The 14389-nt window shown below is 44.9% G+C and overlaps 1 protein-coding gene across 1 annotated transcript in view; it reads right to left on the bottom strand.

Annotated features, from left to right (window-relative positions):
- Positions 1–3044, bottom strand: part of LOC119165529 (dermonecrotic toxin SPH-like) — an 82292-nt gene extending 79248 nt beyond the window's left edge. The window contains exons 1-2 of the mRNA XM_075872923.1: positions 2806–3044; positions 898–1125 (exon numbers count right to left, since the gene is read on the bottom strand). Coding sequence (XP_075729038.1) covers positions 898–939 — 42 coding nt within the window. The 5' untranslated portion in view covers positions 940–1125; positions 2806–3044. The remainder of the gene's footprint in view (positions 1–897; positions 1126–2805) is intronic.
- Between the last annotated feature and the right edge of the window lie 11345 nt (positions 3045–14389).

Raw genomic sequence — 14389 nt, 5'->3', positions numbered from 1 at the left:
AATACGATTTATGGATTGATAATCGCCTGTTTTATAATAAATAATGGGTCTTTGAGAAACATGGTGCTTACGTGCAGGTAAACAGACAACTGAATAGGATGGTGGTGAGACCATTTAGATATAACGCTGATGTAAATTTTTCAGAAGCTGATGATAAAAGCAGGTGAATGGTCTTTTGATAGTGCTTGGGTTTATAAGTTATTTGAACGAAAGAGAAATCAAATGTTAGATAAAGCACTACTCTGGATCTGTGTGAAGGGGAAGTTAGATAAGTTAGATTTTACCAGTTAGTTTCAGGGTAGATAAAATCCTGCAAAAGACAGACAACGATTCTAGCAAAGTTGAAGCGTAAATTCGTCAAGTTATCGTGCACATCAGAAAGAACGTTGTGTGGGCTATCAAGCGCACTCTGACAGACCACAAAGACTGTTTTAAATGCATGTGGTGTGGTGCGCACTGAAATATTTCTAGCCCTCATAAAATATCAAATCACAAAACACATGACATTACTTTACTGGCAATGAACCTGTCCCCAGCAGCTCTGTCTCTTCTATTTCACCTGTAAATGTGGAAACATGTGACATTTTCGGGGTTCAAGCTGGCTGAAATAAAACGTTGTGCAATTTTCAGTCTTGCTGAAGCCTTTTTCATTGCAACCGCACAGCACTATGTTCATTTGGGTGAATTTCAAGTTCCACAAAACTTGTTTCCAATAATTATCCGTATTTATGGACCAAAGACTGCGCCAAAAAACGATTACGCTATTGATAAAAGTTTCTGTCGAACACAGCCCCTTTTCATCCCAGAAACATACATCCACGTCTACAGCTGCCAGTTATTTTTCTACCTAAGTGACACTTTTCGGACGCACAGCTGCAATAAACAAGGTCAGCTTACCATGTACACTGTAGTGGCAAACAGCACCCCGTCACTCAACATTATCGTCGCTGGCTGCTGTAGCACATTCAAGTCAAGCAGAAAAACCCAAGCAGCGTCAGTGCGTGGTCAGTCAAGAAGCTTCAGTGCTCAGGAAAGTATGCTGCAGCATTGGTCACTCAGTGAGGCTCTCAAGCACCGAAAACCAGCAGCCCTTAGGCACTAGTAGAGCAGCACATCTTCGATATCCTACACAGTGGACATAAAATCAATACCAAAACGTGTATACAACGAGGCTGTGAAGCAGATATATCTATTGATAATGGATAGAATTGGCTCACACGCTCATTATCAGAGCCCAAGTTAAAAGCTATCGCTTTTTTTTTCTCACACAATATTCGTCTGCCAATCGAAGCTGTGGCCCTGAAACTCGCTGCCTAATCGCCCTTGCTATTTCCTCTTTTCTTCCTGTGACTTGCTCCGTGCAAACAAACTTTTCAATTTTCACCGTATGTACTTCGTAGGCATAATGACGAGAAAACATGTTGTTGAGAACAGGCAATGATGCCAAGGAACGTTTAGTGTATAGTATTAGAAGTAATTGTAATGCAAATGTGAAGAAATAAAAGTGCACGCCAAGACAACTTGCCGTAGGCAGCAACCGAATCCGCAACCTTCGAATAGCGCGCCTTATGGTCCACCAACCGAGCTACCACGGTGTCTATACCCCATGCATTTTATGGGGTATATACATGCAATGTAACTAGAAAGTATCAATTAGCGCCAGCAGTAGCCATGACGGCGAGTATGAAGCACCTTTAATATGCCTGTTTGCATCCCGCAGCACGTAATCTTATCACAAACCGGAAGATGACAAATAGTCCCTCGACTACTACCTGAGCGCTACCAGAACGAGACCCTGGCCTGCATGTAGTAACATACGACAAACTAAGGTTTGCACCAAAGAAAACTCGGAAAAACTTGAAAACAGGAGTACGTTCGATTATAGCGTCATTAAACTTAATACGAAAAGAACATTTGTCAGGATTCTATTTGGTTTTACAGATATCCCACTGTAACTGCATTTTCAAGACTATTGCCGAAAAAAAAAGCTTGTGTCGTCAGCGAACAAACTATATTAGGAGCAAGGGCATGGTATGTTCAAATGTCGTTCATGTATAATATATAAAAAAGAGCACCTATTATGAATCCTTGAGGCTCCGCAAGCGTTGCTATATGCGAAGCATTTCTTTGTGCACTGCAGACACGTGTGGGTACTTTCGTAATCACCTCCTTAACTTGGCTGCCAAAATTATTATGGCATGGTACGAGGGTTCGACAGTTATTACTGTCTGGTCATTACACAAATGTGCTAATTTCTACGCGTGTGAGCTTGAACCCTTTCCTCCCGACACGTGTGGCCTATACCCGTATACCACGGTATGCGGGTATGTGCTACATGTGTTTCAGCTGTACATCTAGCGAGGAACGATGAGGACAGACATTGATAGTTTGAATGCGAGGTTGTTAAGCAACACTGAAATTGGCAGCGTTGACCCGGCGAATGCAAAGACTATATTTTATGGTCCCACCAGAAATCAAACCCACGCGTACTGGGCTGTAATCAAATATTGTAACACAGCGCCACGCCAGTTCTCTGAACACCCTTCGAAAAGGGTACGGTGTACCCGATCCTACATAGGATCGCGCTTGAGGACTTGAAAATGACCGTCATTAGGCGCTTGCAATGAAGTATGAGTAGCGCCGTGACGGAAGAAGACAAGGCTGGTATGAACTAATGACGGTCTCTTCAGATGGTCTTGCCATCATGACGAATTGGTGCTGATACACCCGTAACATTAGTAGTTCGCAGGCGGTTGGCGTAAGAGTGTAACCCAGCTGATAACAACTCGGAGGCAAAGAACTCACCGTGTACATGAAGTGTCGGGCCGAAAACTAGCTCTGCGGACGAGCGCAGTGTATTCTTTAAGATCAGTGCGAAGACCGAACAGAACCAAAGACAGTCGCTGTGTTCAAAGAATTGCTTAATGCTGTGCCTCTAGTGATGCTTTCACATGACGATAGAAGCGTTCTACTATACCGTTCGAACTGAGGTGGCATGTTGTGGCTCATATGCGCGTTACGCTTAGAAGGCGATGGGGAGCACGAAAAAGGGGCGGTTCAAGTTGTCTCTCTTCTTCTGTCGTTATGGTGTGTGGCACGTCTTAACGAAGCATACAGGCGTGCGTGACAATCTGTGCAACAGAGGCCAAATTCACAAAGATTTCTTTTGGCTGCGCAGTTTCTTAGCCAAGAAGTTTCTTATCTCGAGGGAGTACAACAGTAATGGTACGAATTCAATTTACTCGGCACTCGGTAAGGAGGAAACGTGATAGCCGATCAAAGACATGGAAAGAAAGAACTGTATGCCAATTATAGCAACGTAGCAAGTGAAGCGTCTATCATCTAGAGTATACAATAATAGCCAATGGTTTGCTGCATCTCAGCTTCTGGTACCGCAGGTGACTGCTACAACACTTACGCACTGCCGCGTTGTTACAGACGTCTGGGTCTTCAAGCGATTCCCACTGTACGTGGGATCTTCTTTACTTCAAGCGTCGATTTTGCAGCATGTACAGGATTTTGCAAAGCATCGTTCATGCACAGTAACGGAGCTGAGGCATAACCTTTCACAGCTCAGCAAATAATTAGGTGGCCAGCTTTTAATGTTTCAAAAAATATTTTGGTCTCATATTAATTTCAGTACAGCTCATGACATGATCTGGCGGAAGTAGAATGGGCTGTACGTTCACACGTTCTATGTGTTCCTACGTTAACAAACGAGTTGTCCGTCCTCCGAGTGCCATATTCAATCATACAGAGCGAAAAATGCAGTTCATGGGCGTTGCGAATACGTCGATGCTTCTGTCACAGAGGCCAATTGAAACACGCTTCATCTGAGGGCTGTGACTCTTCTGAATATGCTGACTCTGTTTTTCTTTCTGTTTCCAACTGTTTCCACCAACTGTTTCCACCACGCGAAGAGAATAACGTTGCCATGAGCTCCTTTTCACTTCTTTTTTTCTTTAGTGTACGGGAGATGCAAGAACCCATGCGTTACGCCATCTCGTTGGAAGAACGACCATTTGTCAAGCACAATAAATGTAGAGTTGAAAGGAAACTGCAAAAAACATAGAACGAAAAATCATGGATGGACAACGTAGCGGAGTTTCGAAAAAAGACGCTGCCATTATCTTGCATACAATATTTCACGGAAACCAACAGTTGTTTCTGCGGCACAAAGTAAAACGAATATTGCACACCTACCGAAAAAAAAAACAATGAAAACATTATAGGCTCAAGAAACTCTGCGACTTCAGCCAATTCGTTTTTTTAAAATATACGAGTCGTATCAAACCAGAACAGGCTCACATTCATCTGCCATGATTCCTCTTCCCTAACCATGGTCCTAAATAGAAATCCAGGCTTGTTAATTTTAGCAATAAACTCAGGCCTGTATGTCTTGTTAGTCATGCGAAGATTGGGAGTGCTCACCTTATAGACTGCAAGCTTTTGTCGTCGCGCTTTAATTTACTCTTTTATACTAATATTCTGGCACACGTCAATAAAATACGAATGAAATGTCTTAATATTTCCTTCCTTTTATTACTGTTTAGTGTCTTGGCATGTTTCATACCCATCTAGGTATTATTATTATTATTATTATTATTATTATTATTATTATTATTATTATTATTATTATTATTATTATTATTATTATTATTATTATTATTATTATTATTATTATTATCTAGTATACAACGGCCTGCGATCCCCAGTTTCATCTTCTGAGTGTTGTATTATTTTCTGCTCACGTAATCTGTCCTATTTATTTAAACTGAAAACGCGTTTCACTCGCGGGATTCCCTTAGGCTGTTAATATAATTTTTTCTGGCATTTTCCCAGCCTTAAGCTCTATATGGTCATGGGGCACCTTGGGCTCTTTAACACCTATCTAAACAGCCTTCATAAAGTTCCGCCTGCGTCAAACTTCAATCGCCGCGGCCGAGATCAGCGCCGTGAATTAAGGGTGAGGGCACGCGCACCATAACGTTCGTACCACCGCAGTGGCGCGGCAGATAGCACAGCTACAAAACAGCGTGAGCGGCGATAACGAACGCTGTTTTGTTTCTATTTGCTACGTGACGCTGGAGTGCTTTTTCGTGACATATTAACAATTACGGCTGTATGCATTGCCGAAATACCCCGATTCGCAACGTAAACGCGAATCATCTATTACTCACATGAGTGCACAGACACCGCTGATACGAACGTCAATCCACAAGAGCAGCGTGCTTGGCTTGAGCATACATTCCTCTGGGAATGCCATGCACCTGTGACTGACTGCCCGTCGTCGAGCACTTTAGGACATAGTGCTGAAGCAGCACACAATGCGTTCTTTCCGGCGTGGCTCGTACATCGGTATGCAGTGGATCACGTTCACCGTCCATCTGACAAGCCCTTGATACAGTAGCGCCGCTGTAACTGAAGACATCGTACAGGCGGAGCGTGAAAACCGACGACGAGAATGAGAGCTGAGGAGACATAACTCGTCGTCTGTGCTGATTCTGCTGGAGCCACATATGCTAAGCCTGCACTCTAAAAAAATATCGAGTAAAAAGGGTGTCTTTTTGTCCCACAACAATAATCGTCAACAAGCTTGCGTGCGCTTCTTTTCTTGAAAACTCGGCGCTGGCCACTTTCCTATCGAGAACGCAATGTAACCTTGATAATGGGCATGTCGATCGTGACCGGAATGTACCAGGCACGGGGCGATAGCGCAAGGATGAAACGCAATATAGATGATGATTATTGTTGTGGGACAAAAGGCACCCTTTTTACTCGCTCCTTTTTTAGAGCTCAGATTGCCCCAGCTCGGCGAAAACACCCCATATGCAGGTCAGTCATAGATTGCACTCTCAACACCAGTTAAAGGGGTTGATAAGAAAGTTTTTAGAAGAAAGTTGACATCAGTTTAAAAGGTCATGTTCTCGTCTTTATATAAAAATAAACTAAGCAGTGTTTACCTCAGGTAATAATTATAAAAAGACGCCCGTAGGTTTTCTTGTGAGAAGGGAGACAAAAGATACCGTCCTTTTTAATTGTTCGTCTTTTATTAACAAATTATAATAAGTTGTGATCCCTGATCATTACATTCTCTTCCCTATACACCACGTGAAGTTTTATTACCTTGCCTCCGTGAGACTTTATAGATCATTCCTACACATGCCCAACACTATACGTATACGTGATGTGAAAACAAATAAATGTACGCTATGAGAGTGGAGCGGAGACGCTTCCCACATCAATATAATTCCATATATTAAAGTCACAGCAAGGAAGCACTCGTTTCGAAAAACAAAATCACCACCCGAGGACGCCGTACAAATTGTTAACCAGTGAAAGCTAAGCCTTCGGCCCCGGTGTTTAGCAATTAGTTCAACCCGACGCTGCACTAAAGCCTATCACAATTATCGATTACATTTTCATGTTTCTTAATTAGGTTAGACAGATGTTTGGCTTGGGTTTACTGTAATGCCTATTTTAATGCCGCGCATTGTGCCTTGCATTATCATGGTCACGGAAGAGTGTAATGAGCAGCTAAATGCGTTTCGCAACGTGTTAATCACAGTGGTTGGTCTCGAAACACAGGCGGTCACAAATATCGCAGCCGAAGCACAAATACCGCATCCGAAACATAAGACATTCATAGTTTACCGTTAGCGTGATAGCGGAGGTTGAGGCGATGGCGTTACCGTGTAGCAAACGTTCGTTCCGGACAGCGTCTTATAGTTTAGCGGGATAGCATTTACATGGTTTACGTGCCCCAGCTGGGATGGTGGCACCACCTATTGGAGGGTTGAGAAGTAATAACAAAGAAAAATAAAAACCAAACGAGAATGTTTGCCTGTGTCACCACGCGATGCAATGTTACAAGTTTATTTTAGTAGTAATAAAAGTAACTAAATGTGAAGCACACGCCAAACGCGAAAACATCTATATTGCCGATTTTTTTACATCTATCTTGTGTTCGAATTGGAAAGCTATCTAGAAAACTGAGCCAACTTATCCGTAATTTTTCTAAAAGTTAATTTGAGCGCGAAAACACGACACGATCACTCACACACGCACACACCCAGGCATCAAACACACACAAGTTCTGTTATCCAACAAGTTCTTTTATCCGTAATACTCAATCATCGAAGCTATCTGGAGCCAAGCGAAGACACTTTAAATAGTCCTTTGCGGCAAAGTGAATCTGTCAACAACTACGCCGAAATCAACTCGAAGCGGGCGTCCGAGAGCACCGCCACGTTTACGTACACTACGTACACTTAAGCTACCAAGGTAACGTTCAATCTGAAAAAATAGGAAGCTTTAGCTTGTACGTATACTTCTTTACGTTAACGTGTTACCGGATACCGGTTTAGGATTACTGTCTTACCGGAATGGATATCTTTCTACGTTTTAGCTCCTTCACGTACGTACTTAAACGCGTATACCTTTACGTTTTCGCAAACAACAAATGGTGATGCTAACTGCATATAAGCTGCAGTTAACTTAGATATGACTGAATCACCATTGTGGCGAAATCACGAGACGTTCTTTTATCGCGTGCAGGATCATCGTATGCGTAAAAAAGTAAAAAATACAAGGCTACTGCAACGATGGTGTCGACATTTTGTGACACTTTGTGCAACCACAGTCATAAAGCGTTTGCTTACGTGTAATGTTTTTGAGGTGAAAATGATTAAAAAGGTAACTAATTTGTAATAACGCCGCTGCGCGTTTTTTGCATCAGACGTACAATGCACGACGTTTGTGATTTCGTGATTACCTGGTTCGCTGTTGCTTCACTAGATGGCGAAAGCTATCCAGCTTTTCGGGAATAGGCAACGTTTTTAGATATGGTCAGTTAACAAAGCGCGCGGCTTCCCGGTGGCGCAGAGCGGCGTATTGCAATCGCCGACCAGACGGTGGCGCTGCGGTACCGTTGAGATTAGAGTTACTGTATATGCTACCTTTAGGTAGCATAGTTGCGCCACTGTTTTCCGGGCACCGCTCGCTCCGCCTACAGGAGTTCAGCGCCCCTATTCGCAGAGCGCCATCACGTGGCCTTAGGTGGTTCATTTGCACTGTGGAAAAGCCAACGCTGCGCAGATTCCGGGCAGATCAAGCAGGGTTGACAACCCCAGTTGTCATTGTCACCACGATTCTTCGGTAGTGTAGCCATGCTGCCTGTTGGTAAGAATGAATGTGGCAGAAAATGCATTTTGTGTTGAGTTGTACTACGTTGAAACCATGCGAATAGACGCGGGTGCAGCGGGTGTTGCTATAGAAAGATAAGTGTTCAGTCGGAAGGAATAAACGCTTGGTCAAGTTGTCGTCAGCAGGATTTTCTCTTGGGGGTTCAAACCATTGTTGCATTGCGGCTTAGCGAGAGCGAGAACACTGGTCTAGCTTGGGTGAGGGCAAGTGCTGTTGTGGCTTGAGGGGGGCAACACTGCAAAATTGCTCTATTTGTATTAACCACGAATGAAGTAATGAATACGTTATGCATGCAGATTTGGGCACCATGTGTCGGCTGCATACGTCCAAATTAGTCTGGCGGTTAAAACCCTAAAGATAAAGGGAGAATTTAAAACTAGAACTATTTGAATCGGCAAGGTGTTGCTGCTAGTGCGTGAATTGAATGCAGCTCTTAAACCTTAAGCGAAAAGAATGTTGGACACGACAGGGTTGTTGAACGACGATTCTCATCAGTTGTCGTGAGCCGCGATTGTAATATACGAGATGCGCGCTTAACGCGGGCGTCGCGTGGCCACTCTCGATCGCTATCCAGCTCGATTCAGTTGAAGACTACAAACCTTTAACTGGTTAACTCCTACTGTTAACGAATGAGCCCAACGCGATAAAAATTTTTCATCCCTGGCTCGATGGTGATCAAACTGAAAAATAGATGGGAAATGAAAAATGTAAAAACAGTGCAAAGAAGTCGAAGCTGATGTGCGGCCTACTATAAATGTACATATGTACCACCGGTTCGATGAGCCGACGCACGTTTTTTCATTATTACTTACGAAAAACGTAAACATAAAATCAAGGCTTCAAGGCGTCACCAGAGCAACTGAGTTTGTCTTGTACCTTCATAAATATTGACAGAAAAGAAAGCAAAAAAAAATAAATAAAGCAACGCCATTAGCGCGAGCGCTGCTCCTACGCGGGTGGTGAGGGGCTTTCCCGCAAGAAATTTAACCCAAGGTGGCTTACCTTGGCGCAACTCTGCTACCTAAAGGTAGCATATACAACAACTCTTGTTGAGATCGGTCTCGCTGCGTCATCTGCTATTGCTGGAAAGGCGCCGCCAGGAGTCTACCACATCGCTTGGAAGCACAAGCCTCACTTCACTCGCATTTAATCTGGCTTTAGCGAAAAGTGCTTTTTCGTAGTATCTTGACGTTATAACCTAAAACAAACAGCATACACACACAAAAGTGAAAGAGAAGCAAGGACTGCGCAGCGCCCTTACCTTCCTTCACTCTGCGTCCCGTTGTAACCAGCGCTTGTTCTTCGCCAATGCGCGTACGAATCGTACCAGGATCCCATAAGGCCCAATCATATTCTAACCCTACGAGAACACGCATTACACGGCCAAAATCTGTTGCAAAGTCTTGAAAATTCAGAACAAGCAAAGAATCAAGAAAAATGCTTTCTAGTTTTTATTAGATCTCATGAAAGTGCATGCAACAGCAACATTTGCGGGGACATATTTACAAAGGTTAAGGTAACAGTATTAAAGTGCAAGCCTTCACATCCACTTCACTTGTTTTCTAGCAGTTGTGACTTTTTCTGAAGCGCCGAGGCTTTTTCAAGTATCTAAGAGGCAAAATGCATTCTTAGCACAATGTAGGAGTGCAGAAGCTCGGCAGTATTGGTGTTCTTGTGAGCAGGACAGCCCACGCTTGTAATGTTACACTCATCAAGGGTGTCGAGGAGGCTCCAGAAGGTGTCTGCAGCTTCTGCAGCTTATGCCTCGCTGCAGTCTTTGTACTTTGCGGGTCTAGGAGACTTCAGAGAATGTTCTAAGTTTTCGATATCTTCATTTCTGTGTCCATCGAGTTACATGTGGCTTCCCAGTTTTGTTTGGTCAGCCAATTCGCATGGTGCTCTATCCCCTTGTCTAATGCAGCTATTTTCTTTCTTAAATACGATTGTATTTTTGTCTTCTTGAGTGCTTTTGGACGCTAGTCCTTGCCTCCCACAGATGCAGCAGTTTACTGTCCATCTCCGCCATTCCCGCTTGTTTGGAAACAATTTAAGTGGCTTCCTCGACACTGTTGGAGCTACTCTATACATTTTTATACATCTACTCTGGCATCATCCGAATCCTGCTCTCGAATGTTGCGGAAATGGTCCTATTCAACAAGTGGCAGTTTTCTGCCTTTTTTTTTTTGAGGACCTGCATGAACTATTGTAACTACAATATAATGATCGCTGGCGAAATTCTGCTGCTTGTTTACTCATCCCGAGTCTGCTACGTTCTTCATAAAAGTTAGGTCCGGTGCTGTGTCATTACTAATGCTGTTGCCTATTCGTGTGGGCTCCTCAAGGTTCGTTATTAGTGAAAGGCCCTCGTGTTGAGCGCCTGACCATAAGTTGTGTCCCTTTATATTCTCGACAGTGCATCCCTAAGCCGCGTGCGGTGCGTTAAAGTGATCGACTAGGACGAGAGCCGGTCTCTCCGCTATGCTGAAGGCTTTGCAGAAAAGTGAACCAAACATGAGTTTCTGTCGGGGTGGGTTCTAAATGTTAAGCACGACGAGGCTTCCCGCTTTCTTACCAGAGGGTCTTATTTGTATAAGGACGTGGTATATGCTATGCATTCCTGTATCATGCTCTACAGCCCTGGGCTTTCTATGTACCAGAGTTCGCCTATGTACAGTCGCTTTCTCACCAGAAGTACTATACGACTTGTACCCCGATAACTTTGCCATCCCCCGGTATCCTGCAGGGCGACGACATCAGGCGCCTCCCTGTTTATCATGAATTGCTGAAGGTTCTCTCGCTTTCAATGGTACCCATGGCCATTCCACGGCCAAATAATGTGCTGGTTACATGGCGCCATGTATATTCATGAGATCCTTCCCGGTGACCTTGGCGGTTTCTACTGTGGGTGTTCTGTTATACGGTTTAGACTTACCCTGCCCCGCACCAAACGACCTTACGTCCTTCGGCGTGCTCCCTATCTCTGATTCCCTGTGCTCGAGTCCATCAAATTTTTGCTTTATTTCGGCGCACATGCATGTAATTTGCTTTGTAGTTCACCAAACACCTCTTAAAACAATCCTTTAACCTCTCTAGTCGAAAAGTTTCAGGCTTTTTTTTGCTTCTTTCTGCACCCACCTTTTGAGTGGCGGTGACACCCCACTCATTTGCGAGGAAACAGATGTTGCGGCTCGATCAAGCGTTGGTGTTTTACTAACAGAGGGGGTGTTAGTCATCGTACCCGCGTTCCTCACCTCCTGAAGCCTCGCAATTTCTTCTTTCAGTTGTTCGATCTCTTTTTTATGCGTTAGGCTCACTCCAATAATCTGTTCTAACATTTTTTCACTGCATCGTTTCTTTTTCTAAGGCAGACCCTATAACATTACTCGGAGAGGCAGTGCCGGAGACCGCTGTTGGAAAGCTCAACTGTGTGCTGCGCTCCCTCGAGTGGCTCTTGAGTAGGACCTCAGCCTTGATCTTCATCTGGTTTTGGAGCGGGTCCTGGACTGTCTTCGACTCTTTCCCCCAGTAAGCTTTGGAAAGGATGCGGAGTGGTCTCGTGCGAGGCCATTCACACTGTTTTGCCTGTTGTTGTTTTTATCTGATTGTTGGATGGTTGTAGCGTTGTGGTCGTTGTCATGACATACACCGACTTCCTTGTACTGGTAGCTGGCTTCAGTGCACGCTGCCCATGCTTTCTCCTCCTCTCGTTTTGTCCGTTCCCATTGAGGTCTCCTGGTGAGGTACGGCATCTTGTATCTTGCCTTCTATCTCTTTGTCTCCAGTGGGGTGACTTTTGCCACACGACTTGCATTCCACTTCACGACTGCGATCTTGCACTAAATTCTTGATTCCACATCACCTGCACACCTTGTCTGTTTTATATCAAAGTCGCCCACAACCGTAGCCGACATCGAAGTGTTTCCTGTAGAGCGTGCACTTCACGAGCATTGCTCCCTACCTCACATATCTGGGAACGGGAAATCCTTCGAACAGCACAATAATATTGTCCGTGTTTTCCATCCTTTTAGCATGAAGGACTCCTGGGTTACATGGAGTGACCAAGTTGCTAAAGATGTCTTCTGAGCTTTCTTCCTTGGACACCCCTTGTATAAGTCTCTTTGAGGTGGTCTCTAGGGATGCCCTGTACGCACACGTCTCAAATTTCTGCTGACCTATTCGTAGTTTCGTAATGGCTCCATACTGTCGGGCTCGATCTTCGGATGATGTACTGATGGCGAGTATATTCTGCGTGTTTTTGATGCACATACTATCTTCTACAGCCGCCTCCCGGCTGACCACCGCAGCGTTGCCCAGGCAGCAATGTATGCGATACATCCTGTATTCTGACACATTAAGCCCACCACGCGGACGCGCAATGACCTGATAATCTTCTGTCGGCAGTTTGGACGGTCGACTCACCTTGATTTGTCGAGCGTTCCGCTCATTCTTCTATTTGTTTCCTGGTGCCATTTCTACAAAGGGTGTCTCTCGCTACGTATTTTCCGCCAAGCTGGGCTCCTTGTCGATTTGCGCTTTGGCGCCCTCTGGCACTTCGCACCAGCCTGGCCCTTTTCTAAACTCTTTCGGTGATAAGTCTTCCCCATCCACAGGTACGACCTCCATTTCGGCATAAATCGAGCCTTCAAAGAAGAACGGGGGGCCCCGAACGGCTCCTACGGCGCGCTTGGCCGAGATCTCCACACCACCGTGGTGGTGGAGGCACTATAGCGTCCAATTGGCGTTCGCTGCCGCGTGTACGTGGCGACCCAGGAAACACGGTTGTTGCACCAAAAAGATGCAGCCCACCTGTAAACTCGTGCTGTCCAGAAGATCTCCAGAACTTCCGTTGTCCACTGGTGTGAAAAATAAAGCTAAGAACTTCAATATTGTACCGATAATCATAGAAAAATTGCAGAGCCGTTACGACGTGCGTCTGCCCTCCGTGGCCCCCAAGCGGCAATTCCCAACGTTGCCGATGCCAGCTTTCAGAAGCTCCGCTCCTAAAAGCTGACATAGCTTCCATCACGCCCCACAAAACGCAAAAGACTGAACACCTGCACAGCACAAAAAAAAACATTTGTAAACAGCCGGCTTTTTGTGTACTCAACTATATGTCAGCGATACATTAAAAGATATCCCGTGCCGTTCATATATGCATTCTTGCAGGCACGTGTACGTCTGCCCATATGTATATGCGTCCATCCATGCGTCCGTCCGTGCGTGATTCTTGTCGTCCATCGATCTGTGCAACACGTCCACCTATCCATCCGTATATGCATATGTCCACGTGTCCGTCATTTACACTACTCAGTGACTTTGACACAGGCGTTATTGAACTTCGGCCCTATTGATTCGCGCACTAATCGTCATTGACTTTGTGGACACGGACTGTTTTTTTATGCGGAACAGCTCTTTGACTCAAGTGTGCAACACCGTATGTACGTGCATACGTACGAACATGCAGCGACGCGTTCCCCTTGACGAAGGTGTTGAAGCGGTGCCAAGTAGGTTACGCCACAGCTGTGCGTTGACGTCAACCTCCCGTTGCAAGCGCGCTGACGTAACTCTCTCTCTCTCTCTCGTCCGCAGCAGGCTCACCACAGCCCCCGAAGCTGCCAGCTCATCCTCTTGCTCACAACACTTCTCTCTCACTTCACCCCTCTCCACTACCTGCAACGCTTGACCCACGTCGCGTGAAAACACTCGGCTCGTTCATCTGCGATGAAACTTCCACAAACCTCACGCTTCCTGTGTTCTTGCGTTTCAAACAAACCCTTACTCGAGTAAATGCTACGCCGAGTTTCTCTCCCAACCGTTCTTCTAGCACCCGCGTCATCGACCATTTCAACCATGTTGACACCGCGCGCACCGCTGCTGCTTTTCCTGTCATCTTCGTATGTTATGAGGATTTCCTTCGGTGAGATGACCAATAAATTTTTCTTCGTGCTCTCGAATTCAAGTTACCAATGTACGTTTGCGTCGTCCCTTGATTGATATGAACTATCAATCATGGCGATTAACTACCGTTGATCCTAACCCGAAGGGACGGCTGTATCTTACAGAACTAGTACATAGGTATTGTTCTCAAAATTAAATAGTCATCACTGTATGCAACATTGACACTTCACAAACACTACGATCTATTTAAAAAGGAGTTGCGAGACCTAGGCTGGCTCTATGTTAG

Source organism: Rhipicephalus microplus, chromosome 9 (assembly GCF_043290135.1).
Source record: "Rhipicephalus microplus isolate Deutch F79 chromosome 9, USDA_Rmic, whole genome shotgun sequence".
NCBI lineage: Eukaryota > Metazoa > Arthropoda > Arachnida > Ixodida > Ixodidae > Rhipicephalus > Rhipicephalus microplus.
Note: the sequence above shows the minus strand (reverse complement) of the source record. Positions and strands in the feature narration are given on the sequence as shown.